Below are 26,749 nucleotides of genomic sequence, written 5' to 3' on the forward strand. Positions count from 1 at the left end.
TCTTCTTTTTTTTTTTTTGACTACAAGAGATGCCTTAAAAGGAAAATTCTAAATAATTAATAAATAGGTACATATATTCCTATTAGATATCGAACATGTAACCTCTAGAGCGTGCGCCATCGCGCTACACTCTTTTTTTATTTTGGCTCTTCTTTTTTCTGTGGTTTCTCAGGCACAGGAAAATAAATCAAAGGGGCCCCAAGTTCAGTAATGACAGGAATAAAGAGTAGGTATTGGTTATAAATGCAAATCTTAATAATAATAATAATAAAATCCCCCTATGCTTACTTGCAATTGAAATAGGCCATTTCAGCTGGAGGAAAAAAAACACACACAAATTTACGAGTAAATTACCATGAAGAATTGAGTCTCGATCATACCTTCATCCCGCAAAATGCGTGAGCATCAGCCCGTTTGACATGGTGATCAGTATATCCACCGAACATTATGAATTTAAAATGTACGCCTTTAGGGACTTGCAAAGGTTTAGTGGCTCTTTTCTAACTATTACTGAATCTTTTATCAGGATCAAATGAGAGGAACAAGATGAAAAAAAAAAAAGTAATGTGAAGATTTTATCAAAGATGGATGCATCAAATGGACAGGTGAAGAGGACAAGTGAGAGGACCACCAATGCAACGATTGCACCCTCTTGAAAGGGGAAAGTTGATGCTCTTTCCCCTCATCCTCACCCACATGCAACCTGTCTGCAAATCCAAGTACAGATAGAGCTCTGAATTTGTCAATGAAATGCCCCTTTACAGAATCAAATTAGCTGCCCTCTTCTTCTATCATTGCAAAAGACCAACATCACAAACTCATTGATTTACAGCAGGGCACAACTTGTGATTTTAGCTGTGTTTGTGTATGCATAATATCCTTCAGTAAAGAACACAAAAAGGCATGGGCCCGACACCGGGGACATTCAATATCAAACTTTAAAAGGCGATTGGAATGCATAGCTGATCAAAAGTGATTGAAAGATTGAGAGGTTTATATTTATGACAGAAGAAAATCTCCATCCATGATATTCTGATCTGGTGCATTGATTTTTCGCCTCTTCATTTTGGCGTGAAGATCGTGCAGTAAAGAATAAATTACCTCATTTTGACAATGGGACTTGTCCCCAACTATGAACACGTGAAACTGATTCCCGATTTCAATCCAGCTGCACCCCGGCTGCTTCTTCAGCCCATCATCCTTCATTCTCGACCTCACTACCGCGGCCTCCCTCCACTTCCCAGTTAAAGCGTAAATATTTGATAGCAGCAGGTAGGTCCCAGGGTTCTCGGGCTCCACCTCTAAGAGCCTCTCTGCAGCCAATTTCCCGATTTCTGAATTCCCATGAAGGTTGCAGCCTGCAAGGAGGGCACCCCAAACAGCCCCTGATGCCTTAGTCTGCAGCCGTTTGATCAAATCAAAAGCTTCCTGGAGCCGGCCTGCCCGTCCACAGAGATCAACCAAACACGCATAGTGGTCTTCCCTGATTTGTATCGACCCATCCCTCATCAGCTCATCAAAGTACTTCAACCCCTCCTCCACTAAACCCGCATGACTACAAGCAGAGAGTAACCCAACATATGTGACGTCATTAGGCTTAAGTCCTAGCTTGACCATTTCGTTGAACAATCTTATCGCTTCTTTCCCACACCCGTGGTGGGCATAAGCTGCAATTATACCATTCCAAGACACCAAATCCCTTTGGCTCGACGACCCATCATCGAACATCTTTCTCGCGGTTCCCAACTCTCCACATTTTGAGTACATGTTTATGAGGGCTGATACCACAAATGCAGTGTCCTGATAGGTTGTTTTACTAATAACCTGATGAATTTGCTGTCCTTCACAGAGACCGGCCGAGTCACTGCAAGCGCCCAAAACACTAACAAAGGTTGACTGATTGGGCTTCACCCCATCTTCCCTTAGCATCTTTGCAAATACCTTTAGGGCTTCCTCATGCTGCCCATCCTGTACGTATCCCGAGATCATGGTAGTCCAAGACACGACATTTCTCCGCGGCATCTCATCAAACAGTTTCTGTGCTCTCTCCATATCATGGTTCTGAATGAATCCAGTAATCATTGTATTCCATGAGGGCAGATCTCTCTCGGGCATCCTTTCAAATAAATCAAAAGCTTCATCCACCCTCCCATTCTGTGCGTACCCAGTGATCATAGCATTCCAAGACACTGTATTCCGCTCGGGCATCCCATAGAAGAGGTTCCGAGCCTCATCAACCATACCATTTCGCGACAAACCTGTGATCATTGCAGTCCAAGAGATCACATCCCTTCTGGGCATCTCATCAAACACCCTCCTTGCCTCATCAATCCTCCCACACTGGGCCAAGGCCGCAAGGACCGTATTCCATGAAACCACGTTCTTCTCAGGCATTTTCTGAAACAACTCCAGTGCTAAATCAATTTGCCCATTCTGAGCATACCCATCGATCATTGTGTTCCAAGATATCACATTTTTATGCGGCATCTTCTTGAACAGCCTCTCCGCCTCACTAATCTCACCCAACTTCACGTACCCACCTAGCAAAGCTGTCCAAGTCACAACATTCCTTCTAACTTCTACCCTGTCAAATAGCTCTCTCGCCTCAGCGATCATCCCACACTTGATGTACCCCGATATAACAGTCGTCCAGGTGACCACGTCTCTCTCAGGCATGTCATCAAACACCTTACGTGCTTCCAGAATCCTCCCTTCTCTGCTCAACTCTGTTATCCGCGAGTTGCAGCGAGCAACGTTCGAATCAAGACTATAGTCCCTATCAGCCATCAGAATCCTCTTGCTTGCAGATCGGTACATACGTCTGAGAGTGAACTGTACCGGGTTAACCGTCTTGGTCGCCCTCCTCACATTCTGGGACAATCTCAACAGAGCTAACATCTCAATCCTGGAGGTCTTCTCTTCTGATGCAGTGAGAAATCAACGAGCTAGAAGGAACCTTCACTACTAAGCTGAAAACTGGGCATAGCAATGACCGTTCAGTGAAGAATCTAGCTTCAAGGTTCCCGCCTTTTCCAAGTCGGCGTTCATGTCGCCAACCGCCATAAGAAGTGAGAACGAGAGGCATACAGCGGGCAGAATTTTGAGAAGCCGTTGACCTCCGCAGCTTAGAGCAGTTAATATTCGTACTTCCTCCACATTATCAGAGGCACCGTTGCATGCCTAAACAATATAATAGTGTGACATACATGGGGGGTAGCAAATAGTACCCTACAAACCAATCAAAGCTTCCCGATTAACCCGGCCGGAGCAGGCCGACACAAATGCCACATTTCTCACAAAGATTGTGACGGTATACATAATCATCGAGCAATACGATTGTTGAGGCAGATTTAGATTCTTCATTGTATCAAACATATGAAATCTTATCTGTGGGAGATATATTGGTATGTTGCTTCACAGGGTGACTAACAAAACCGGAAAGTGTATGCTGCTCATTCGGTTGTTATTACGCCTTGCATTCATGTCACTCACAGGCCATGAGAAAGTCGTGCATTTAGTTAGCCCACTGTGATAGATGGCCTCTCTATGGCATCGATGCTCCAGTGTTATTATTGAAAGAAGAAACACATGAAAGAAACGATGAATAACAGAACAAACATCAAAAAATGTTCTCGAGTTTGTAGACTGAGATTTCCCAACAATACCCAAAGTATTCATCGAGCTTGAAGACAGCAAATGGAGCTCAGGCTCATTCTACAAAAATTACAGCTCAAACTTCTGAATGTGTTTTCACAAAAGGCAAATACTTGCAGAGCGATGCCAGTCACGGCCTCAGGAAGATGTTCCAGCAAAGTGGAAACCTTCTACAGTTCAAGTAACTCTACATCCATCGAGGTGCAGCAGAAATGAGAGCAGTTGTCACCTCTCAGGCAGAACTAGCAAATTTGCACCAGCAAGTTATGCGCATCCGCATATCTTGAAGCCATCAAGCAGTTCACCAAGAACTTCAGCCTACAACATAGTAGCAGTCAAGACTTAAGTCTATGTCAGCCGGGCAGGCACACGTTGAGGTCTTTCAACACTCTCAATGAATCATCTAAATAAAGTGAACCTTGGCATTTGTTTATGACAAGCTTCCTTCTGTTTGAATTGTTTGTGCTGCAAGAAGAAACATATTTTCTCAGAAGATGGCTGCAGAAGGATTGTGTTGAACTGGTAGCAACTGGTTCTCCACATCTTTGCTTCAACACGAGCCATTTTGCAAGAAGCCGTGACCTGCCAGGACATTGATCAATGATTAGTTTACTTCCCCGCAAGTCTGGGATTGGATTGTTGGTCTTTCTTTTTCCTTCCATCTTCCAAATAAAGATCAACTATTAGTCCATGAAAATTGCTGCTTCAATATAGTCAATTTTTTACCAAAACGGAAAAACAAGAACATCTATTAGTAGCTTCAAGGTATATGGTACAAGAAAAGAATTTTTTTTTTCTTTCTAGAAGCAGCAGGCGCAGTTGGACAAGGTGCCTCAAATTTTTCCAGGAGCTATTTGCTCTGAATTATCACCAAAACCAGTAAAGGAGTGGCGGAATAGCAGGAGCAATTTCACTTTCAATTGCAATCCATTCATCAACATACCACTTCAGTCTTCAGCAAGACAGAGAACTTCCAAGCACATTACCTGAATTTTACCTACGAGGCATTTCGATTCCATAAACAAAGGCATAATCAATCCCTTTGAAACAGCTTCCACAGCAACCCCAAACTCGGTTTTGACGATAAGAAGGCAAACTGAGCATAACTTGAACTTCCCAAGTTAAACTTAACTACATGAATCCTCCCACTTGGAAAAGACAAAGGCAACAAAAGTATCTCAGACGAGGGGATAAACGCCTAGCTGCTGCGAGGTCATCATCAACAGGGTATACGAAAAGCAATGCAGTAACAAAAACAGCGAAAAATTCCAACACATTTAGCTCCAAAAGTATGAGAACTCAAGTCAAGTTCACAGCATTATGATCCCACGCCAATAGCAAAACACCTGAATAAACGGTTCCGGGCAATATCTGGACCAACTGATGGACGAGAACGAAGACAACTATGAGTAAAGCCAGCACAAGCAACAAAGTATGGAGGTTGTGTCTGTCATCAGATACATGAGCTGGACAGTCATCTCCGATTGGGCAAACACCAATCTTCACAGACACATCATCTCTCAATCAGAAAAACGGTACCTTTTTCGTTCAAATCTGATCCCTCAGCCGACATGGAAAGGCCCGATATCGCCGGAACGGAGGGAGGCTGCGATGTCATCGGCTACGGTCAGACACGAGGAGACCCATCCTATTACGGCCAACCAGACCATCTTCGCCGTCCAAAGCGTATTGCCCCACTGAACCGCCATGACTCCGACCAGGATGGAGAGCGAGGTGGAAGAGAACTCTTACCGGCACCGATGGCAATAGATACTATGGGCGGCTCAACGGGTTAGGTGCGACTGAGACAGACAGAGAAACATACGGCCCCCGCCGTCCCTCAAAAGTCGGTGTAGGCGTTGTCACTATTTCCAGAAATTTCAATTTGCACCCCAAAGTTTGATGCTATTATCATTTCTGACCCTAAAGTTGTATACATCGGAAAATCCACCTTGTAGTTTTAGTTCGTTGGCATTCCCGCTTCATATTACGACCCCGACTATGTGAGTGGAGATAGCCGAAATCGTGGTGCAGTCCATGCCCCGACTGCTTTCATCTTTTGGAATGCGAAGCAAGATTTTATCACCGGATTGTGATTTGAAAAGACTTTATAGAGACTTGAAACATGCAACGTCAGTTTAAAGTTATTAATTAATTTGAATATGTTCTATGATCCACGTTTTACTTTAGTTAATCGAATGCCGCGGCATATTCTTCATCAAATCTGCAGCACAGGCATGACCTATGGGTGCATTTTGTAAACAATTAGAGGCGCAAGATGGTTCGAATGTCAAACTTCATGGAGCAAAATGAAAATATTCCGTTTTAGCATTAGGTGGTACCCGCCTACGAGTGGGTGAACATATTATTGGACTCATACGGTGATGGACCATAATAATTGGAGAAATTAAATAAAATGTTCACCAGATGGGTGAATGGCACTGGACAAGAAGACAGATCGAAGATGCTCGCAAAATGCACGAAGCTCTGTTAAAAAAATAAAAGAAAAAGAAAAAACATCTGTTTACATCCTGATTTGCTTTAGATAAGAACTGTAAAAGGTCCAAACCTCAGTAAAATGGCTGGGTCTTGTTTCAGGAGATGTCGTGTTGCTGTTAGTCTCGTGAGATCATTGACAAGTCCTGAAATTTTTACGGATGGAGATCCCGTTCTTGTATAAGTCCTAGATACAACAAGTGAGCATATCGCGACTGAACCGGTATACACAGAGTTTGATGGCGGCGGACTGGCGGTTCGGTGCGAGGGAAGAAGGAAGGGTAGAGCTCGGGTTGAACAAGACCATTTTTTTCAGACAAACGGACGAAGCTCAGATCTTCAAAGATTCTAATGGGGTGGATCTTTTCAATATTTTGTCATGACAGGGGAAGGGACGATGAAGTGAACGGTCCATACACACTATATAGTACAGTGCCCTGCTGCCTGCCATGGCCGATGAAAGTCATCAATGCATGGACCCTACTGTGACGCCATCTCATCCTCAAGCTTCACCCCGCAAGCTCTTCTCTTTAGGTGAGCACGTGGATATGGCATTGGATAAGGATGTTCTCTCATCTTCCCTACAACAGCCATCAATCTCAGTCTCTTCATCGTTTTCGTCAATTGGGTCAGTCTGGTGTTAGGTGGTTTCGGTGCTAATTGAATTGAAATGAATGCTCATTTATAGCTTGTTCGGATTACTGGTTTGGTTTGTATGATAATTTTTCACAAATCCAGTCCTCATATTGCATTCCATAACTCGCAATCCAAACGGCCGTCCTCATGTACTGATGGAAGGTCATGATTTGGAGTTTATTAATCAACCGCAGTCTGGCCTCGCCACAAAGTAGTTCCTTTTTCGATTACAAGAGATATTCACGAGCCCAGTATGATGTAAAAATGAAAAATTTGTGCTCCATGTAGGAACTCCAATCACGTGTAAAGCATTCGATAGACATCGTGATTACAACTTTGATATCTTTTTTGGATATAAACTTTGGTATCCGAAAGTTCAATTAGGCCCCAACTAATCTAGTCGAGCCAGATTAACCTACTAAGGAGTAAAATCCTTTCATAACCTTGCTTAAGCGGAAAAAAAACGCTGAATCGTTATGGTATCTTTGATTGGAAAATAAGCATCAAAAGAAAAGTGTTTTCCTTTTTTAGGATGCGTTTGGAAACAAAGTTTAATTTTGATTTTGATTTTGATTCTGAAAAAGGACAAAGGAGATTGTATTATAAATTTGACTTGAAAAACGTGTATTTTTGTTGTGTAATGGGTAGAGTTAAAATCAAAATCATAATTCTAAAATTAAACTCCGTTTTTTAATGTTTCGTGTATTGAAGAATTGGTGGGAGAAAGGTTGAATCACACTGCTACCTAACTGGTGGGCGCCAAGTTGCTTCCATTCTTCACCAGCACTCTCTCTTATCAAGCCAGGAGTAAGACCACCTTCCCCAATAACGTTAACTACCTCCTCTGTTCTATCTATCCGAAGCACAGAACAGGACATTGAGCAAACAGGAGCTCGCAGGAGAGAACACAATGCAGGGAGGGCAGATGATAGTTGAGGAGAATGCTCAGCTTTCCACTGTCCTCACCTCCTCGGCAAAACCTGTAAGCTCTAACCGTCCTTATCTCGTCGTCGAGCTGCTGCGGGACGGTGTTTCTTTGCAATGCCGCGAGAAGATAAGATTCGGTATTGAACTTTCTGAACTGGAAAACTCTGTTATGTCTGTTTGGTTTGTTCGTCTTGCAGAGCTATATCCCATCACTGACCAAGATAATCGCCACGCTTGGCCCGAAATCGCGCTCCGTCGACACGATCGAGGCGTGTCTGAAGGCGGGAATGTCGGGCAAGTTATTCCTAATTAAGCTGCTGCTTGTTTGGTCCTGGTTTTCTTATACTACGCCTAGCAAATCGTGCTCCTGTGTTGATTCACAATGTTCTTTTTGTTGGCCCAGGTGCCCGGTTCGATTTTTCTTGGCTAGATGGAGACTACCACCAGGAGACCCTCGAAAACTTGAGGATCGCCATGAAAAATGCTAAGAAGCTCTGTGCGGTGAGTTGCTAGGAAAAGCATTCTGTGCTCTAGCAACCTGTGGAATATATGGGATTTCATTTTCTTCTCGGAGATCGGGGTCTTCGGCTGACAACTTGATTCTCCGTGAAAATGGCTTCTGTTTGCCAGATTATGCTGGATACTGTCGGCCCCGAGCTTCAAGTGTGCAACACCACCGGCAACCCGATCGATCTGAAGGCTGACACGCACGTGACCATTACTTCAAATATATCTAAAGAGGCTTCTGCTGAAGTTTTACCTGTCGACTATGCCGAATTCCCTAAAGTCTGTTGCACATTTCGTAATCGTTACTTCTCCGTTGATAAATGCCAATCCGCATATCCACTTTTTCGGTAATGCATATTCTTTCATTTTATCCACTGCAGATCGTCAAGAAGGGTGACACGGTATTTCTTGGGCAGCATCTCTTCACAGGACACGAAACATCATCTGTGTGGCTCGAGGTTTAATGCTTATCAAATCATGAAAATCCCATTTGTTGATTAGCACAAGCACGGTATGGTGAACTAATTGCTTTCCGCTTAATCAATCTGAAGGTTTTAGAGATAAAGGGGGAAAATGTCATTTGCCTCGTGAAGAACACAGCTAGTCTTTCAGGCTCCATGATCACTGTCTGTGTATCAAATGTCAAGATTAATTTGGCTACATTAACCGAGAAAGATAAACAGGTACTGCTCGGTTTCATTACGTGCTCCAGGTTACCGATACCTTCAAATTTTTTTGCCTTCTTTCACACTATTTGGAGTAATGGACCTCGAGTTTATATTTATGCTGCTAATACATTGGGGGGGGAATGGGATTGCTGCTCTTTAACACACGCTGAATCTTATTGATCTTTCTTCTCGTGTTGCTGCACAACAGATTATCTCAACTTGGGGTGTTAAGAACAATATCGATATTATCTCTCTTTCATATACCCGCCACGTTGAAGATGTTCGAGAGGTCAGTTTCCATTATATAGATATATTTTTTCTATGGTATCTGTCTGATCATACAATGATTTCATTCGGATATGTATCTTCTGCACAGCTTAGAGCTTTCCTCAAAATGAAAAATCTCAGCGAAACGCAAATATATGCCAAAGTTGAAACGACGGAGGTGAGCTGATGACTTGATTTTAAATGCAGCAATACAGTCTTTCCACCTCAATCTCGGTCTTTCTATATTCAAGTTTCGCTTCACCGTGTTACTGATGATCTCTGATTTTACTCAGGGTTTGAGGCATTTCGATGAGATCTTACAGGAAGCAGATGGGATAATCTTTGGCCGAGGAAACCTAGGGATAGATCTACCCCCTGAGAAGGTCGGTATCTGGACTTGCCGACCGCGGGAGATTTGATTGCACATTGAAGTTCCTGACATATACTTTTCAAAAGTGAATGAGGCTTGGTCTTTCTTCACAGGTCTTTTTGTTCCAGAAGTATGCCATAAGCAAGTGCAATATGGTCGGGAAACCTGTAATTGTTACCCGAGTGGTCGATAGCATGACAGGAAACCTTCGCCCTACTCGAGCTGAAGCAACCGATGTTGCTAATGCAGTTCTTGATGGTTCGTTTGCATCTCATTGCATTTAATTGCATTTTCTCTGCTGTGGAATCTCACGAAATATTTCTTCCTTTTTGACCCGACTCAGGTGCTGATGGTATTATGCTGGGAGCAGAGACTCTTCGGGGACTGTATCCCGTAGATGCAGTTAGAACTGTAGGGAGAATTTGTGCCGAGGTAAGCACGTAACAGATATTATATTGATCTTCCCTCGTGGGTGATATTGATTCACTGCCTGCATTGGTTCCATGTGCAGGCTGAGCATGTCTACAATCACACCCTTCATTACAAGAAAATTGTCAAACATGTCGGGGAGCCCATGACTCATGCTGAATCTGTGGCATCATCGGCGGTAATTGAACATCATATAGATACGTGGGTTTTGGGTCTGAACTTCATATTGGTTTACCGGATCTTATAATGCTCTACTTATTTGAAGGTTCGATCTGCCATCAAGGTCAAGGCTGCAACCATCGTTGTTTTCACATCCTCTGGGAGAGCAGCAAGGTCTTACTGTAAACTACTTTCGGAAGTTAAATGCATAGTTCCTGTATTCATTTTCTGATCATTTATCAGACTGCTAACAGGTTGATCGCAAAATATAGGCCGCCCGTGCCTATAGTGGCCATTGTCATCCCCCATCTCCGAGCCAACTCGCTCAAATGGACTTTTACCGGCTCCTCACAGGTAAATCGGATCAATTCAATCTTGCAGCCTCTTGTGTTAAACGCTAATCTGATATTTGAGAACTTTATCAGCACTGATTCAGCGGCTATTGGTTGTTCCACACAGGCTAGGCAGTTGCTCGGGGTGAGAGGAATCTACCCGATTCTGGCCTCCCCAGATGTTGTAAGAACTTGATCTCATTTCTTCATTAGAAATTCTGACTCGGTCGATGTACTAATTCATCTTCTGTCTATAAAAGAACATCATTAATTTTCTGAAAACACTTGCAAATATGTTTGCAGGCAGCTCCTGGTAGCGAAGAATCTGGGCTGAGACCTGCAATTGATCACGGGAGATCTGCGGGATTCCTCAAATCCAATGATCGCATTGTCGTGTTTCAGAAGGTAGGGAACTCATCAGTGGCCAAAATCGTCGAACTGCAGCAGTTTTTCATATGATAGGCCATGTCTTATCATTCGGTTTCTTCCTCCATTTCCAGGACAATTATTATGTACCATGATTTTAGCTGCAAATATGAGCAGCACATGTCTGAACTTATAATGATCGAGTACGACTTTAACAAAGATACAACGTGTAAAATCTTTTGCTCGAGATGGAGCAAGAAGAAGTCTAAGAATCACATACTTTGAAATCAGAATAAATTCTCATCTCCACCTCGTTAACATACTAATGTAATCACAAATGAAAAATTCGGATGGGAAGTGTTGAACCTCGATAAAACAAATTAGAGGAGTGTTCTCTCTTCGCAACTGCCTTCTCATATCCATTCTTCCCCAAAAATGTCTCGTTCAGGAACAGGATAGGCCCCGACATCGAAAAATATGATTAGAGGTGGCAACAAAAGATTATTTTAACAATGCACTCGACTTGAGCAGTGAGCAAGCATGTAAAAATCGATCTATGTGAAGCTTTTGAAGACCAGATGAAGCCCTGGAGCTGCTCAGATGTTTTTATACGGAAACGAGCTCAACATCACGCATTATGTTGGTTTTTCTTAGAGAATCATTTGATTCAGTAGAGTTGGCATTGGCAACATGTACCATGATTATGAAGCCGAGCGGATGGGGCTCATTTGCAAATCTTGAAAATCGGGAGCCCCCCGTCTGCAATTATGCCTTTCATAGAAAGAGGACCTAGCGGCAATTAATTATGGCTGCATCCATACCATCTGAAACCCCTTCTCTTCTCTTGCCTCGTCTTGCCAGCTCGACTGGATTAGTCAGGATCCAATTGAGCTTCCAAATACATAGTTCACGATGAAAAGAGGAGACCATTCGCCTCGATTTATTCAAGGGAAAAAAAAAAAAAGAGAGACCCTCTGCCCTCCGCCCTAGAGATTGCTCCTCTTTAAGACATGCTGAATCTTATCGATCTAGTTTCTCATTCTGCAGCAAAACAGATAATCTCAACTTGGAGTGCTAGGAACAATGTCGATGTTATCTCCCTTTCATATACCCGCCGCCGCATCAAAGATGTTCGAGAGGTCATGGATAAAGTTTACATTACATAGTTTACCTAGATATCTTTATCTTTTCTACAGTATCTGTATGGTCACACCATGATTTCATTCGGATAATGCATCTTCTGCACAGCTTAGAGCTTTCCTCAAAATGAAAAATCTCAGCGAGACACAAATATTCGCCAAAGTTGAAACCATGGAGGTGACCTGATAACTTGATCCTAAACGCAGCAATACATTCTTTCCACATAAATCTCGGTATTTCCATAGTCAGTTTCGGCTGAACCTCCTCGTTCACCCTATCTGATTTCATGCAGGGTTTGAGGCATTTCGATGAGATCTTACGGGAAGCAGATGGGATAATCTTTGGTCAACGAAACCTTGGGATAGATCTAGCCCCGAAATGGTTGGGATCAGGACATACCAATCGGAAGATTAGCCAGCTCTTCCCAACTCAAACTGAATGAGGCTCAGTCCTTCTTCGCAGGTTTTTTTTGTTCCAGAAGTATTGCGTAAGCAAGTGCAATATGGTCGGGAATATGTAACTGTTACTCGCGTGATCGATAGCATGATAGGAAACATTCACCGAACTCGTGTTGAAGCAACAGTAGTTAAGGCTGCAACTATCGTTGTTTTCATTTCCTCTGGGATAGCAGCAAGGTCTTTCCATACATAACTTCGTACCAATTAATTTAGCTATAACCAGAAGCAGAGATTCAGATGTTAATGCGAATGACAAATATAGGCCTCCTGTTCCTGTAAGGGCCATTGCCGTTCCCCATCTCCGAGCCAACTCACTTGAATGGACTTTCACCGGCTCGTCACATGTAACTGGGATCAATTCAAACTGACAGCTTCTCATGTAAAATCTAACTCTGATATTTGATAACTTACCACTGATCCAGCGGCACTTCTGCACATGCTAGGCAGTTGCTCGGATTGAGAGTTTACCCGATTCTGGCCTCCCTGGATGTTATCTACGATGCAATCTTTGATTTTGCTGACACACTCGCAATGTGTTCACAGGCAGCTCCTGCCAGTGAAGAATCTGGGTTGAGACCAGCAACCGATCACGGGAGATCTGCGGGATTCCTAGAACTCAATGATCACATTGTCGAGTTTCAAAAGATGGGGATTCATCAATGGCGAAAATCATCTAACTTCAGCATTTTTTGTATGACTGGCCGCGTCTTATCATTCCGTTTCTTTCTCCATTTCCAGGATACTTACTATGTACTCTCAATTAGCTGAAAAGATGAACAGCACTTATATGAACTAATTAACGATCATGAACCTAACAAGTTGTCCCGTGTTAAACTTTTTGCTCAAGGAGAGACAACAAATGGTCCACGCTAGTTTGACTTCAGAATAAGTTCACGTCTCTTCGGTAACATACTAATGTAATCACAAACAAAAAAAAGCCGGATCGGAGCTGTTGAAAAGTAACAGAAGTGCTTCGGAACTGCCTTCTCATATCTCATCTTCCTCAAAGATGTCATGTTCAGGATAGTCGCCGACCTAGAAAATAATTAGACATGCAACCAAATTAATTTAGCAAGGCGGACAGTGAGCGAGCATCTACACCAATTTGTGGAAAAATATTGACGATAGCTGTACTTTTCAGTGGTGCCTCATACTTACGTGTACATGCTCTTTAAAACAAAACAGAATATTTGAACAAATGAAGCCTCCGAGCTAACTATTTGTTTTATATGAAAACAAGCTAAAATCACGATGAGGTTTCCTTGGAGAATCATTTGATCCAGTTGGCAATGTACCTTAACTTTGTCTGGCCTCACCATTGCACCATGAAGCGGAGGGCATTCAAAGTAACGAGTTCCTTTCACCCTGCAGAATTTAAACGTGAAATTATTACTTACATTCATTGCATTGGAACTTGGTCAAAAAACAAATGGGAAGGTAAATGCTTCCAGAGGCACCAGAATGAGAATTCAGTGTGCACATTACATTCCATCGTGCTTTCCCAAAGGTTCATCATACTGCACCCCAACCCAAAAACCAGGTGCAAGAGATTCTGCTTGACCCACAAATTTGACGACACCTCTCTTTGCCCCAGGCTCAACTTCACATCTATCTCCTACCTTGACTATTAAAGAACTCGTCAGATCATAGAAACACAGACCTACCATGGCTATCGTAACCAACATAAAGAAAACAACAATCAAACACTTCAGAAGTTGATTCTTCCTTATGAAACAGCTGAATATGGAAAACTGGAAAAAGATATTCCTTTGCTCAATATGTCAGCAAGTAACATAGCAAAGACACAGTTTTTCACAGAGCAATTCGACACCGCAGTGTGAAGAGAACTGATGAGAGTTCACTGACCTTTATATTGGCGCAAAGGTCCTCCATGTAGTTGTCCGGTATCTATGAATGATAACAACGGTCATAAACATAGCAAGATGAAAAGTGAAGTAACAACAATAATGTGTGAAATCACGAAAAGACAGCATCTGTTCTTCAAACAGCATCGGAAGAGTGCATTGCTTGGGGAGTTTTCTAGAGCAAGAGAGCACGTCTGCCGGTCGAATATACTATCCCTGCAGCAAGATTTTATTACCTTGCTTTCAAGAGCTGGTGGATTTTGAGACACCATTTTCTCCTTGAATTTTCTGAAAGTTCCTGTTAACACGGGAAGCTTGTGAATTCATATAGCACGAAAACAGAAAAACTGCGTATTCGTCGATGGAGCTTAATCAGATGGGAATGGCAGACTATAAAGTAGCTGGACAATGTGAAACCTTCGTCTTCTGAAACTCACCATCAAGCTTATCGTAAGCGTCATCAGAAATTTTGTACTTTTCGACCAGTGAAGTGTCTTCAAGCCACCCGCCGGAGGTCACTGACGAGGGGTCTAGATCTATGATATGCAATCGGAACCTTTTGAATGCAAAAAGGAAACGGCAGCCGATCAATGAAAAAGGGCATTTTCCGATTGGACGCAGCAAAAGAGAGCGATAAAGGATCTAGATTGTTTCACAGCACAGAGCTCAAACTGACCCGTCCAGGGGAGAATAGAAGCCGAACGGTCTAAAATCCTCATTCAGATCGGAAACCTTGGAGCCGGAATCGTCGTAGAGCTCGAGCCGCATGGACTCGACGGAAGTGCCGCATTTCTTCCAGAGCTTCTCCTTCACGGACTCCACGCTCGCCTGTCACAGATCACGCAGAACCAGTCCTCCATGAGTGATCTCCCCGAGCTCCGTTGCGAGCTCACCCGACTAAACTTGAAATCGAAACGAGAGGTACGCTGGAATTGAATCGATCTGACAAAAAGAGATGGTACCTGAAGTGAGAAGCGGACGTCGGCGGAGAAGGACTTGAGGTTGGCATGGGTGACGCGCAGGAGGACGGAATCATCCGTCGGAAGCTGCTGTAAGGTGCTCGCCATGACTTCAGCTCACCCAGCCGCCCGGATCCGCCGATGCGTTAGAGAGTGCAGCGCACGCGCCGGGCCTCGCGCTTTAGTATGTCCTCCGCCTCAGAAGTACCCGCCTCTTTTTGCCTCTTTTCATTTTTCATTTTTTTGTCTTTTTTTCTTTTTGGTTAATTAATAATTAACCGAAGGGGAAATAATTAATAATTTTCATAGCCATTTTTTTGAAATCATCACACACACATATATATATATATAATAATTATAATTACATAATAATAATATAAAATGTTGGGCCATGGAAAGGCCCGCTTGGTAGTTGATAGTTCACTGGGACTGCTAGCGGGGTAAAGTGATGTACTGGACGTGTTTCAATGTGTTGGGCCATTACATTATACTCTTTTTTTTTTTCATAGAGACAAGTGGGGCCATCCGCTGCGTTCAGGCATATCAATTTGGGAAAACAATCCCACATCGAAAATGAGAGCAAAAAATAAGAGTACATGCAATGCGGTGCTTGTTTCGTAGGGCACAACCTTACTTGAACGCGATCTGTTCTATAGGCTCGTACCTTTGAGTCCTTGAGTTCTAAGGAGAGAGGAATTTAAGTCTCATTAATAAACAATGGTCGTGTGACTAGAGCGCGCGAGTAACGGCTCCCGTTTCTTCGCAGGGATGGAGCGGCTGTAGAGGAAGGTTCTCGGCCCACGATTGATGGTTAGGGTGGTCACATGGCCGTCTTACAAACTTCCTCCTCTGTTTTTTCAATCTATCTTTTATATTATTTCCTATCGAATAACGGCCTCTTGTCTTCCTCGTAGAGACGGAGCGGCTCTAGAGGAACGTTCTTGGCCCAGGATTGAGGATTGGGGTGGTCACATGGCTGTCTAACATACTTCTTCCTCTCTTTTTTTCGATCTATCTTTTATATTATTTCTTATCTCCTTAATAAACAGGAAGATAGCGAGTACGATTATTGAGATCGAGCAAATTGTTGCTACAGCAGCTTTCATCAACCAATTACTTAATATTTTTTATCTTTTATATTTTATCTTATATATTAATTAAATCCGGTTGAGTAAATCTGTTGTGCAATACTTTACCCAAAATACAAATATTATATATATTTATGTTCTGCAATGTTTTGCCCTTATCTGTTCTGATTTTGCACAGATTCTGAGAGCTGTCGATTAGTCCCATGATTCTGAAACTTCAAGGGGTCAAATTTGACTTCTCCGATGATATGTCATATATATTATTGATTAGGGATCATGTAGTCCCAAGAACAGTAAGATACATATTATTATCATTATCATGGGATTTGGAGCTGTTCCTAAGAATCCTCCAAATCTGATTCTTGCAGATCTTTGCTGATTATCTGTCCCATCAACTTGATGTACGTATATTATACTTGTCAGACACTTCCCCTTCTACCCCTTGGTCCCCTCCTTATTTCTTTCAATTTTCATAGCCGCTGTCGACTCTGCTCTTCGAATGACCCCAGCATGGATCAGCCTCATTGTCGGTTGGAGCTGTGTTGGCCTGCCCGTTATTCAGCTGACCTGACAGTAGAATGACAAAAAGCTTGAACCTTTCCTTCTGGTGAGTGTAAACTGAAGAGGATTTGTGCAAATACGCATTCGATTTTGTTTTGAACTTGGGTCGAAATCCGAAAGGCAAAGCTGATAGGGAGAAGCAGTCTGTTACTTAGATCATAGATGAAATCTCTGATTATGATCAGTTTTGCTGCTGCAGAATATATATCAGTTAATTCACAAGACCAAGTACAAACTTCAAAGGTTTCATCTTTTTCATGTCCTGTTCTCTCTCTCTCTCTCTCTCTCTCTTTTTCTCTCTCTCTCTCTGTGGCCATATCAGCAGAACAAAATTGGAAGGAACTATTATCACGTGAAGAGATGTGTACATACATAAAAGGATTAACCACTACAACAAATTCATCCACTGTATAAGACCTCTGCCCTTTAGCCCTTCTTAGCTTGATGATCTCCTTCTTCTTCCTCATCTATCATCGATCTATCTACCCAGCAGAAAGGGACAAAGAGAAAAAAAAAAAATTGGTAAGGAATCTAATGATGACCCCTCCCCTGGTCAGGACTGATCAGACAACAGCAGCAACATCACTATATCTGGGCCTTGTCCTGTCAGGAGAGAGCCCTTCTTCCATGGACTTCCTCTTGTTGCTGTTCTGGTGCTGCAACTGCTGCTGATGTTTATCGTGCAGAGGGGCTTCGATTCCGGGCCTCCTCTCCGATTCTTCCTCTTGATCTACTTCTTCTTCTTCTTCTTCTTCTTCTTCCCTCTTCTTTTGGCCATGGTGATCCTTGAATTTAGTTCTCATCATGTGGGGCTTCAGCCTGTGGACATCTGATAGTCTCACTGGCTTCAAGAAGAACTCCTCTGCCCCTTCTTCCAAGCACCTGATGAATTGATCACCCAGACACAGCAACTACATTAGCCTCATCGGATCCAACACCCAATTCCCCAAACAGCAAAAAGATTAGATCTTTGCATGGATTTTTCCTTTGTGTTTCTTTTTTTTACCTGTTTATCCTTGATGGGACATTCTCAGATGACATAATGACCACCGGTATGTCTCTCAGTGCTGAAGATTCCTGCAAGATCACAGAGACAGCACTATAAAGATTAGATTTTTCCTCAGAGACCTGTCTGCTTTAAAGGACAGAAATAATGAGCTTGCAGAGACCCCTGCTGTCTGTCTTGTCAAGCTCTCAGGTAGTGATTTTTCATGAAATTCAAGAAAAACTCTATTATGCATTTACTGAAACTGGGAAAACCGGAAAGTAATCCCAACTCTCATTTACCTCAGGAATATGTCAAATTTGGGAAGAACACACAAAGCATTAACAACACTGGACATTCACTCATTCAGTCCCTAAATCCCATCCTATCATATGGCCTTAAGTCTCCTGGAAACTAATCGAAGCTCAAAATCAAATTAAACGACATGAAAGAAAACAATGTTTGTGTTGTGCATGTACCTTAATTCTTCTGAGCAAGTCATAGCCTGTTATTCCCGGCATGCAGTAATCTGTGATTACAAGATTCACCTCAACTTCCTGCTCAAAAAGAAGGAACAAGAGAACAAGAACATCAGAAACCCATTATTAGAAGATCCCCCAACGGATGTATCAGAACAGAAGGGAAAGGCAAATGGGAGCTTAATTACCTGATGGGTGTTTGTTGAGATGGACGGAGAATCTGAGCTGCTCTGTTCATATTCCACCAGACCAAGGAACTCAAGAGCTTTACTACCAGAATCAACTGTAGTAACTGCCAAATTGCCAATGAGGAAAGGAAAAGTATTAACAACAAATAGAAGACAAACAAACACGCAGGATTCAAGAACACCCAATTCTCAGCCAGGGAGTGTTCCTTAAAGCTGTACCTTGATATGAGGATGTCTTGAGGAGCCTCTCAATGAGCTTCCTGTCAATGAGGCTGTCATCAACAGCTAGGACATGGAACTGTGACTGATCTGCTGCAGCAATGGCCATTTGCTGAAACTCAAAAGAATTTCCAAGGTCCAATGATGTCTAGCTAGGACAGTACAAGATGTGAGTTGAAGAAGAAGAAGAAGACGATGATGATGAAAGATTTTGCTCTCTTATGGTGCTCGTTTTATGGGGGAGGGGGTTCTTATTGTTGTTGGAGGAGAAGGGCAAGAGGGGTTTGTAATGATAAAAGACCCACCAAAATCCACACCCCACAAAGCAAGATCTGACCAGATTTCATATCCCCAAATCTTCCAAAACTTTGCCCCAAGTTGATATTGAATTACAGGTCAAGGAAAGGTTTACAAAAATCAATGCATACGGGAAACAAAAACATTGGAGGAAGAATTACTATTGACAATTATAATGGCATATATTAAAAATGGAGGGTATCTTTGGAGATGAGAGGTGATGGAGGAGGGTGGCTTTTGTTTATTATTACTATATTATATATATATATATATGCACATATCATATCTGTACATATAAAAATTGGCCTGTAATATTTAGTGCAATAGTATAAGAAAAGTGGAGAAAATTTCCAAGAAAGGGAAAAAAATACGATTGGGTGACAGAAAAGCAAAAGCCAAAAGAGGAGGTTGAAGGATATTGGGGAGGTGGGTGTGGGACCCAACAAAATCCTCTCGAGAGATACAGGTGATGTCAGCATTGATGCCCCTTGTTTTTCTTTTTATTTTTTCATAATATATATAGCAATAATAATAAACGAAACAAATAAATAAATAAGTAAGATCACAAAAACATGTGGGGAGTTTTTATTTTGGTTTTGCCATATCTAGAGCATAAGTGGGGGGTGAGGTGCAAAGATTAGCAAATTTCCTTTTGATTCCCTTTCCAAGATCTGCTTCCCGTGGTTCACATGCCCCATGAAATTTTTTTACTTTTCTACCCGCAACAATTGTCCGTTAACGGCCCTTTTCGAATCTGACCATCACATCACCTATACAAAAATTCTCATTACGTTGAAGTATTTATTTACTATCAAATATCGAGATAAATAAAAAGATTTGATAAATAGTACCACGGCGGCTGCGTTCATATTATTCTCCGCAACACGTCATATCGACTGTGCCCCGAATGTTTTCGTGAAGGAAACCTAACGAGCTTGCTATAACAGTATGTAATTACGTCAAAGCTATCATATCGATTAGATCTTGCGATCTTTCTAGTACTTTTTTGTATGGACCAGCTCGGAGGACTAAGAGAGGAGAATTGCTTGTGCATGGCCCATAATGGCGTACGTTTCTTCCTCAAGCATATAATTTATTTCCAAGCCAAATGTGTGAAGGGGTGGAAATTTCTGCACATGAGAGGATCTATGAAAAAGTAAACTGAGGGATTTTATTTGTGGGGCCCACCCAAGATCTTCCTTGGCTTTGTTTTGGCCCTCTCTCTCTCTCTCTCTCTCTCTCTCTCAGTCAATCGTAATTCACACTGCAATTTCTTGACTTTAGAAAATTCAAACAATAAAATTTCCTTCACGGGCAGGCATCTAGAAGACTAGTAGAATATCAATGGGGCAAACGCGCAGTTGATTTCGCGAAATTCAGATGGTTTCGACCGTGCGCGCATGTGAGATATGACCATTGCTGTTGCGGAGTCGGAACATACGGTCCATCCGGGGACCGAGATGTCTCTTTAATTAGGGGACAATGCAAAGATGGCACTGTGCTAGCAGCTTGATTGCAAAAAACAGTGGTGGTCTTGTCCATAGGAACCTCTCATGTTGCCACCTTTCAAGTTTCACCAACATCCACTTTGAAAGGTTTGACCCTACCACAGTTCTCAGGTTTTGCTGTTTCATGAGCCCATTAGGATCCACCTTAGGATCTTATCCCTCACAGAGACACTTTGATCACTCTTTTTTTTAAAAAAAAAAAAATTGATGTGATCACGAGTATATTTAATTTATTTACTAAAATTGATTTCATTATAACATTGGCTTAACAATATCCACCGAGTACATTCAGCAGATAATTTTGAATCCCTATACGATAAGTAAAATTCATCCAACAAAATCTCAATCTGCCATTCAACTATTTTTATTCACTCTCGTTTAATCTTTTCTATGCATATACATATAATTTCTTTTACACAAAATTTCCCTATCTATACAAACTCATATAATTTCCTTACATATATATATATATGTGTGTGTTAGACACCATGTTCGTCCCTCGCGCATACAGATTCTTAATAGTGAACTTCCAATATCCGATGAGAGTGGCTGAATTGTCATTTGATTTTGGAGTTTTAAAGCAAAGAGAGAGAAAACCGGAACTTGAGTGATTTCAAGATCGATAGTGAAAGAGAATCACGCCCCGATGTAATTATACATGAAAAGGAAAAGTGAAGAAGGGAGACCTATAATTTTTGTCACTTTAAATGTGAAGAGGGCACGTCACATAATATGTGCATTTGGGCTTTTGCGTTTGCTTATTTTTGGTTTCTAGTTTTGGTCCCCCACCCATTTTTCACTTTCCCCGACATATGTCATCTTTCTTTGATCCTTTTGTGAAAAATTAAAAAAAAAAATGCAAGGAGTTGAACAATCGGTTTCCAAAAAAAAGAAATTAAATCGTGCTAAAACAAATTGATTTAGCATGTGAGTATTTGAATGTGGCGGGCCAACTTATTTTATGTGTGATCAATGGATCTCACTAGCTAGCACCTCGACATAATAGGCGACAGCACCACGTTACATTAACACTCAAATAATGTTTGCGTTTAATGGTGAACTCAACGAGTTTACATAATTAATTTCGCGCATCCATTTCTGCCCTTTTATGCACAGAGCATTTTAGATCGAGCTGATTTACTTTAACACATGACTGATGCTGTGATTGGCCGTCATAGTTCATCGAGATGGTTTTACTGTTCATATCGAGCATTTGAGAAAATATAAAACTACTTGATTAACAACTACAGAGCTATATATCATATCATATATCTATTATTTTGAGGTTAAATTATTTAGAATGTTAACAAGCGCGGAATATATCACTCGTAAATGTAAATTACTAATCCCTTTTCTTATTATATATGTTACATGCTCTGAAAAGTGAAAAGTCTTAGATACATAATTTGATGCCTAAAAAGAGTATATTCTATGATAATCGCATCGATGATATGAAACTTTCTACCGTTTAGGCGGATCTCTCACGTGAATACCATAATATATATGTTGCGGTGCATCTCTCTTTCCAAATATATATATATATGTAAAGAATTTATCCATGCACAAAGCCGTACACATATATAGAATAATTTCTAGGGTCCTTGCTAAAAAGAAGGCATATATACATACACGAATAAATAAGTATGTCCAAAGACCACTTGCTCTCGTTGGAAACATTTCAAGTGGATCCATGTTATTATTAGCAAGAAAATCTTCCAAAAAGGCAGGCTACGGGATCCGAGAGACATTGTCATGTGCAACATTATTATTACTGCATCAATCAAAATGATAAATATTATTTCTTGGATAATAGACAATAATTTAATATTTGGATCCCCTTTAAAGTCCAAAACTATGATAATTATCCTATTATACATAATATCTATAGATATGTATGTGCTATGTGTGGATGAGTAATAAACAAACTTATTCATACGAGTAGCGATAAAGTTAACTGACACACAGTTTTGTGAAATCAATGGAGTATAGGAATTAGTATTAGGTTTTAGATCCCTACAATTAATATCCTTTTTCTTGATAAGACATGGTATCAATGCCACCAAATGAAGAAACTTTGGTTGGTCTAATAAAAAGATTTGACATTTAAATGACGAGAACATATTCGAGCCGCAGAGAGAGCGAGCCGAGATTTTATATATTAAGTCAATCGTGAGAATGCAACTGTATGAATCTTTTTCTTTTTAAACTCAACCTCGGGATAGCCTGATGGCCCAAAAGGGGACCATCCCGTTCGCGATTTCTTGACGAGAAAAAACGATGATGGGTCAAGCAAGAATGATTATTCATGCTATGACCCAAAAAGTCAAGGCAAAAGTTCTTAGAGAGGCCAAACTGCAGTTAATTAGGATTGATAAAAATAAATAATTGGGTGAACCAAAAATTAAATGAGATGGTCCCAGTCGAATCTGACGAAATCAATGGGGTAAGGATTTTGGGACACAAACACGAAGACAGAGAAAGGATCCTTCACGCTTCGATTAGTTCCCCAAACCCATCCATCCTCTGCAGGCCAATCGGCGGGTCACTGTGTGCTTCCTCTTTCTTTCTGCAAATCCAAAATCATTGAATTTATTTCCCTTTTTCTTTGTGGGGTTCTCATTTCATTTCATGTCCCTTCCACCTAAACGGAAATTAATCTCCTCGTCTTGTGTCTTTTAATCATTCACCAACTTCCTAACCTGACATTAACCAATACCTGCTATACACGATTGGAGTTGCGGATGTGACTAATCAATGAATTCGGATGACTAATCAATGAATTCGGATCACGCCAACGGGAAAGATCTCGGGCGTGATCATTTCGGTTTTCCTGCCAAAATGAGGGAAAATAAGTGTGCTGGCAGTTGTTTCTTAGGAAACGGATAACAGAAGACCGAAGACATCTTCTGCAGCAGACAACGGCAAAAACACTGTGCTCAGGCTGCTCAGATTCTCAAGTGGAGAAAATGGAATCAGAATACTAATGAATGCATCCGTCTTCGGTTGGAGTATATACAGGCCTAAAACAGCTTAACATTGGATACATCCAGGGGTAAGTACATGAGACGGAATGAAATGGAGTAACATTGCATTAGAAAGACATATTCCAATAATTGGTCCATAATCTGCACCTAGTTAATAATGGTTAATCGACAGTGAAACAGCACTTAGCACTCTCATATTCAGTTTCTTCTCACAACGCATATGGGTCTACAAACTTCCAGTACATAAATAACTGAAACCTCCTGATTCTGTTGCTATACCCATTTTGTCCATATTGCTGCAGCTATAAAAAACGAAGGGAAGTTTCAATGGACAGAAGACCTTGGGATGTGTCAACTGTTGAGCTCCAAATCTAGTGCATACACGAGCGGGCATAGCAGAGTTCTCTTTCGGGTCCTCTGAAATGCATCGTCCTGAAAATATAGACATTCACAAGAAGTGATTAAATTTAGGAGCCCGGTAATGTAAAAACTTGGGATTCAGCTAAATCAATGCCAATTATTACCTTTCTCAACAATGTTCTGTTATATCGGCCCCATCCAATTATATGAAGTTCATATGCCTCCGCACAGCATCACAGATTATATTGATACAGCATGCGGCACTCAATGGGTAATTAGAAACTGAAAGAAAATATGAGCAGAGTAAGAAATATTAATAATGTCTTAGAACGGCTAAACAGATCTCTATCAATTTTTCGAGCTACAAAAAGTGAAAATTTTATAGAAGAAACATGAATCTGAAAAAATTGGCTCTAACCAGCTGAGCCACGATGGATTATAGGGCATTGTAATTAATAATTGTTTTTCTTAACTGTAGATAACTGTAGGTACCACCACCAGCAAAAAGTACAACACTACCCATGTGATATGATATAAAACACGCATCAAATAGCACCTAGATTACAAGTCAGAGAACGATGAACTGAAATCCACTGGAAATCAACTTACTTGAAATAAAATCATCCGTATACTCGGTTTCTATTTTCCCATGGGCCATTGCACCAACCTGAATGAATATCACACGATGTAATGAATTTCTATGGGAAATTGCACAGATTTAATTGTGAGCCATTTGAAGCTTACCACAAAAACAAGAGGCGTATCATCGCTGATGGTAGCTACATAGTCCTGCATCTCAACCAACTTCCCTGAGCTGTGAGAGAAGCCTGATATACAACAGGAATTCATTATATTCATTCAAAAACTTTTGTCCAAAAAAAAAAAAAAAGAAACGAAACGAAACGAAAGTTGCAAAGATAGACTCACACCTATTCTTTTAGAGTTGACAGGAAAATACTGGGTCACGGGGTTTTTTATCACTCGCAGAAGTTTCTCCCGTTTACCGGTAGCAGTTATGCTTAATTTCTGTAGCAACTGCACTGAATTGATTCGATAATACATGAATATAATTAACAAGGAAAGCAACCAAAATCTTGTCTATAGAAGTTAAAGGATGGGTAGATGTAACGTACACATAATGCCTGCGAAGCGCTTATACGTCCTTGGAATACGAACATGAGGTTTTACTTCAAAAAGCACACCTTTCTCAGTCTTCACATACACTGCACGAACCTTTCCAGCCTTGTTAAGTGGGCTGTCTAGAATAGATAGAAGGGCCTGAGCACGAAAAGAGTTGCCAAGTAGATGTTTATTAGACAGTCGGACACAATAGAAGCTTTGTCTTTTACATTATCGTTATCGAAGTCCTAGATGTTCTGGGAAAACATCATCCTGAGTTCCTATTAGTCCACTTACCTGATGAACGATGTCGGGCCTGTAATCAGCAGGGTTTCTGCCGTTCTTCCGCAAGAAGTTGGCATGATCATCGGAGTTCAAAATTTGATAGCTCTGCACATACGAACACTCATGAATTCAGAAACGACCAAAAGTCCCAAGGCTTCAACCACTAAATCCTCACACACTCAGAGCAATTCCATCTGAAAAGGATGAGTCTTTAACTAACAAATGCAAATTTCCACATCAAATCGAGTTACGTGTTTTGGAGGAGTAACACGTTCTGAGCCACGGACTTCCGATTTTTGATCATTCATCCAGAGAACAAGCTCAAATTCACCAAAGACAGCATTCGGCGAGCAAACACAAGCTTGAGAGGATATTGCACTTGAATTAGGGAAAGTGCTGCATACCTTTCCAACTTTGGCGACTTCCAGAGAGGCCTTCTCGAGAACGAAGATGATGCCGGGATTCTTGCTGCTTTGGTTCTGTGTCGGCATAATTGGTATGCCTTCAAGCTCGTCAGCGGCCTTCTCCCCAGCTTCTCCCGATTGCTTCTCGTCATCGTCCGCCGCCGTTTCCGCTTCCCTCGGCTCATCAGCTTCGAGTCTCAGCTGCTTCTGCTCTTGCTCGTCTTCTTCGACGTCCTCGTCGTACCTCTCCTTCTGCTTCCTCTTCCGCCCCTTCACCGGGTACCGCCTCACCATTGTTAAAAGCCACAGCTCACTTCAGGGACGGAGACAAAACGGTGTCAATTCACCCCACTTCAGCTGGGCAACGACAGAGCGAGCGGCTGCAGAAACGGAGGAAGTTGCAGACGCCGACGAGGGGAAAGGTCGCCTGAGAGTGAGAGGAGAGAGAGAGAGAGACGTGGAGGGTTTAGGGATTGGGTTGAAGGGTTTAGGGTAGAAAATGGGCCAACATGGGCCTTAAAAATGTTGGGAGATGGGCAGGCCCAGGGAAGAATGGGATTGTTAGAGGATTGGGCTTTTCTGGCCCAAGTAAAGTCCAATTTGCTCGTCCGCCTTAACTAAACGCAACTTTCTTTGATTGAACCTACCATAATGCCAGCCGTTGATGGGATTCAATTCAAGGCCTAGCTAGAATTAAGGTCCTAATCACTTGGGCGCAATATTGCCACTTTGATCCATAATAATAATAATAATTATTATTATTATCTAATTTAATAATTTAGATCAAGAGATCAACGAACCACAAGTAATATAGGAGACCGAATCTCTCACGCCACGAGACTTTTGAATTAAGCTAGATCTTACCGCTTGCGATTTACTCGAGGGACTCTAGTCTATTCCAAAAATCAATTCCAAAAGCTTAGGAACCTGGCTATCATCATTTCTAGCTAGGTGGCTTTCTATCGTCCAAGCAAACCCTTCTATTGAATTGATAAGAATTCCCAACAACCTAGAAGAGAGGGTCTAGTCTAATCCCTAG

The 26,749-nt window shown here is 41.6% G+C and overlaps 5 protein-coding genes, 1 long non-coding RNA gene and 1 other non-coding gene across 12 annotated transcripts; 3 read left to right on the top strand and 4 right to left on the bottom strand.

Annotated features, from left to right (window-relative positions):
• Nucleotides 1-87: 87 nt before the first annotated feature.
• LOC116196289 (pentatricopeptide repeat-containing protein At2g35030, mitochondrial-like) lies at nucleotides 88-5,772 on the bottom strand. 2 transcript variants are annotated; one of them, XM_031525940.1, is made up of 4 exons: nucleotides 5,194-5,772; nucleotides 4,073-4,236; nucleotides 1,102-3,972; nucleotides 88-707 (listed from the first exon to the last, which is right to left on the bottom strand). In XM_031525940.1, exons 3-4 carry the CDS (start codon nucleotides 2,896-2,898, stop codon nucleotides 594-596), a joined length of 1,911 nt encoding a protein of 636 aa, XP_031381800.1. In that variant the 5' UTR covers nucleotides 2,899-3,972; nucleotides 4,073-4,236; nucleotides 5,194-5,772; the 3' UTR covers nucleotides 88-593. The 2 variants fall into 2 exon arrangements, with proteins under 2 accessions (XP_031381800.1, XP_031381801.1); XM_031525941.1 differs by lacking the exon at nucleotides 88-707 and having other exon boundaries at nucleotides 758-3,972; nucleotides 5,194-5,769.
• Nucleotides 5,773-7,540: 1,768 nt separating this feature from the next.
• On the top strand, nucleotides 7,541-11,104 carry LOC116193502 (pyruvate kinase 2, cytosolic-like). Of its 4 annotated transcripts, none has more exons than XM_031522227.1 (16): nucleotides 7,541-7,768; nucleotides 7,911-8,007; nucleotides 8,117-8,214; nucleotides 8,344-8,499; nucleotides 8,601-8,678; nucleotides 8,772-8,903; nucleotides 9,097-9,177; nucleotides 9,265-9,333; nucleotides 9,449-9,538; nucleotides 9,639-9,783; nucleotides 9,869-9,957; nucleotides 10,037-10,132; nucleotides 10,220-10,287; nucleotides 10,386-10,467; nucleotides 10,550-10,629; nucleotides 10,749-10,890. In XM_031522227.1, exons 1-15 carry the CDS (start codon nucleotides 7,697-7,699, stop codon nucleotides 10,592-10,594), a joined length of 1,398 nt encoding a protein of 465 aa, XP_031378087.1. In that variant the 5' UTR covers nucleotides 7,541-7,696; the 3' UTR covers nucleotides 10,595-10,629; nucleotides 10,749-10,890. The 4 variants fall into 4 exon arrangements, with proteins under 4 accessions (XP_031378087.1, XP_031378085.1, XP_031378086.1 ...); XM_031522225.1 differs by having other exon boundaries at nucleotides 7,543-7,768; nucleotides 10,573-10,629; nucleotides 10,749-11,104; XM_031522226.1 differs by having other exon boundaries at nucleotides 7,543-7,768; nucleotides 10,368-10,467.
• Nucleotides 11,105-13,169: 2,065 nt separating this feature from the next.
• Nucleotides 13,170-15,487, bottom strand: LOC116195635 (tubulin-folding cofactor B). 2 transcript variants are annotated; one of them, XR_004154690.1, is made up of 8 exons: nucleotides 15,237-15,487; nucleotides 14,951-15,102; nucleotides 14,712-14,830; nucleotides 14,511-14,572; nucleotides 14,276-14,317; nucleotides 13,867-14,028; nucleotides 13,705-13,774; nucleotides 13,170-13,444 (listed from the first exon to the last, which is right to left on the bottom strand). XR_004154690.1 is itself a non-coding variant. In XM_031524925.1 (8 exons), the coding sequence occupies exons 1-8, from the start codon at nucleotides 15,339-15,341 to the stop codon at nucleotides 13,397-13,399; spliced, it is 732 nt and encodes a 243-aa protein (XP_031380785.1). In that variant the 5' UTR covers nucleotides 15,342-15,486; the 3' UTR covers nucleotides 13,170-13,396. The 2 variants fall into 2 exon arrangements, 1 of the variants encoding a protein (XP_031380785.1); XM_031524925.1 differs by having other exon boundaries at nucleotides 13,895-14,028; nucleotides 15,237-15,486.
• Nucleotides 15,488-15,554: 67 nt separating this feature from the next.
• LOC116195638 lies at nucleotides 15,555-16,688 on the top strand. Its single transcript, XR_004154691.1, has 2 exons — nucleotides 15,555-16,043; nucleotides 16,148-16,688. It is a non-coding gene; the product is annotated as an uncharacterized LOC116195638 (long non-coding RNA).
• Nucleotides 15,858-16,075, top strand: LOC116198354. The gene has a single exon (XR_004155288.1). It is a non-coding gene; the product is annotated as a small nucleolar RNA U3 (small nucleolar RNA).
• A 353-nt stretch (nucleotides 16,689-17,041) lies between the features above and the next one.
• On the bottom strand, nucleotides 17,042-19,295 carry LOC116195637 (two-component response regulator ORR9). The gene is made up of 5 exons (XM_031524926.1): nucleotides 18,754-19,295; nucleotides 18,535-18,638; nucleotides 18,347-18,424; nucleotides 17,889-17,959; nucleotides 17,042-17,764 (listed from the first exon to the last, which is right to left on the bottom strand). Exons 1-5 carry the CDS (start codon nucleotides 18,860-18,862, stop codon nucleotides 17,446-17,448), a joined length of 681 nt encoding a protein of 226 aa, XP_031380786.1. The 5' UTR covers nucleotides 18,863-19,295; the 3' UTR covers nucleotides 17,042-17,445.
• Nucleotides 19,296-23,619: 4,324 nt separating this feature from the next.
• LOC116195634 (ribosomal RNA small subunit methyltransferase nep-1) lies at nucleotides 23,620-26,175 on the bottom strand. Its single transcript, XM_031524924.1, has 8 exons — nucleotides 25,711-26,175; nucleotides 25,319-25,411; nucleotides 25,036-25,180; nucleotides 24,832-24,942; nucleotides 24,647-24,729; nucleotides 24,512-24,569; nucleotides 24,067-24,184; nucleotides 23,620-23,974 (listed from the first exon to the last, which is right to left on the bottom strand). Exons 1-7 carry the CDS (start codon nucleotides 26,002-26,004, stop codon nucleotides 24,105-24,107), a joined length of 864 nt encoding a protein of 287 aa, XP_031380784.1. The 5' UTR covers nucleotides 26,005-26,175; the 3' UTR covers nucleotides 23,620-23,974; nucleotides 24,067-24,104.
• Between the last annotated feature and the right edge of the window lie 574 nt (nucleotides 26,176-26,749).

The sequence above is a fragment of the Punica granatum genome, chromosome 2, assembly GCF_007655135.1.
Source record: "Punica granatum isolate Tunisia-2019 chromosome 2, ASM765513v2, whole genome shotgun sequence".
Classification (NCBI taxonomy): Eukaryota; Viridiplantae; Streptophyta; class Magnoliopsida; order Myrtales; family Lythraceae; genus Punica; species Punica granatum.

Excerpts from the sequence above, each read along its gene's own strand:
- LOC116193502 (XM_031522224.1), top strand. The coding sequence starts at position 7,697 with ATGCAGGGAGGGCAGATGATAGTTGAGGAGAATGCTCAGCTTTCCACT. Across the intron at positions 8,904-9,096 it reads TAACCGAGAAAGATAAACAG|ATTATCTCAACTTGGGGTGT; the intron begins GTACTGCTCGGT and ends GCTGCACAACAG. Across the intron at positions 10,630-10,748 it reads TTCTGGCCTCCCCAGATGTT|GCAGCTCCTGGTAGCGAAGA; the intron begins GTAAGAACTTGA and ends ATATGTTTGCAG.
- LOC116195635 (XM_031524925.1), bottom strand. The coding sequence starts at position 15,341 with ATGGCGAGCACCTTACAGCAGCTTCCGACGGATGATTCCGTCCTCCTG. Across the intron at positions 14,573-14,711 it reads CGCTTACGATAAGCTTGATG|GAACTTTCAGAAAATTCAAG; the intron begins GTGAGTTTCAGA and ends CCGTGTTAACAG. Across the intron at positions 14,029-14,275 it reads ACCTTTGCGCCAATATAAAG|GTAGGAGATAGATGTGAAGT; the intron begins GTCAGTGAACTC and ends TTAATAGTCAAG.
- LOC116195637 (XM_031524926.1), bottom strand. The coding sequence starts at position 18,862 with ATGGCCATTGCTGCAGCAGATCAGTCACAGTTCCATGTCCTAGCTGTT. Across the intron at positions 18,639-18,753 it reads CAAGACATCCTCATATCAAG|TTACTACAGTTGATTCTGGT; the intron begins GTACAGCTTTAA and ends GCAATTTGGCAG. Across the intron at positions 18,425-18,534 it reads TCTCAACAAACACCCATCAG|GAAGTTGAGGTGAATCTTGT; the intron begins GTAATTAAGCTC and ends CTTTTTGAGCAG.
- LOC116195634 (XM_031524924.1), bottom strand. The coding sequence starts at position 26,004 with ATGGTGAGGCGGTACCCGGTGAAGGGGCGGAAGAGGAAGCAGAAGGAG. Across the intron at positions 25,181-25,318 it reads GGCCCGACATCGTTCATCAG|GCCCTTCTATCTATTCTAGA; the intron begins GTAAGTGGACTA and ends TTTCGTGCTCAG. Across the intron at positions 24,570-24,646 it reads ATACGCCTCTTGTTTTTGTG|GTTGGTGCAATGGCCCATGG; the intron begins GTAAGCTTCAAA and ends ATATTCATTCAG.
- LOC116196289 (XM_031525940.1), bottom strand. The coding sequence starts at position 2,898 with ATGTTAGCTCTGTTGAGATTGTCCCAGAATGTGAGGAGGGCGACCAAG. Across the intron at positions 708-1,101 it reads AGTCCCATTGTCAAAATGAG|ACAGGTTGCATGTGGGTGAG; the intron begins GTAATTTATTCT and ends TTGGATTTGCAG.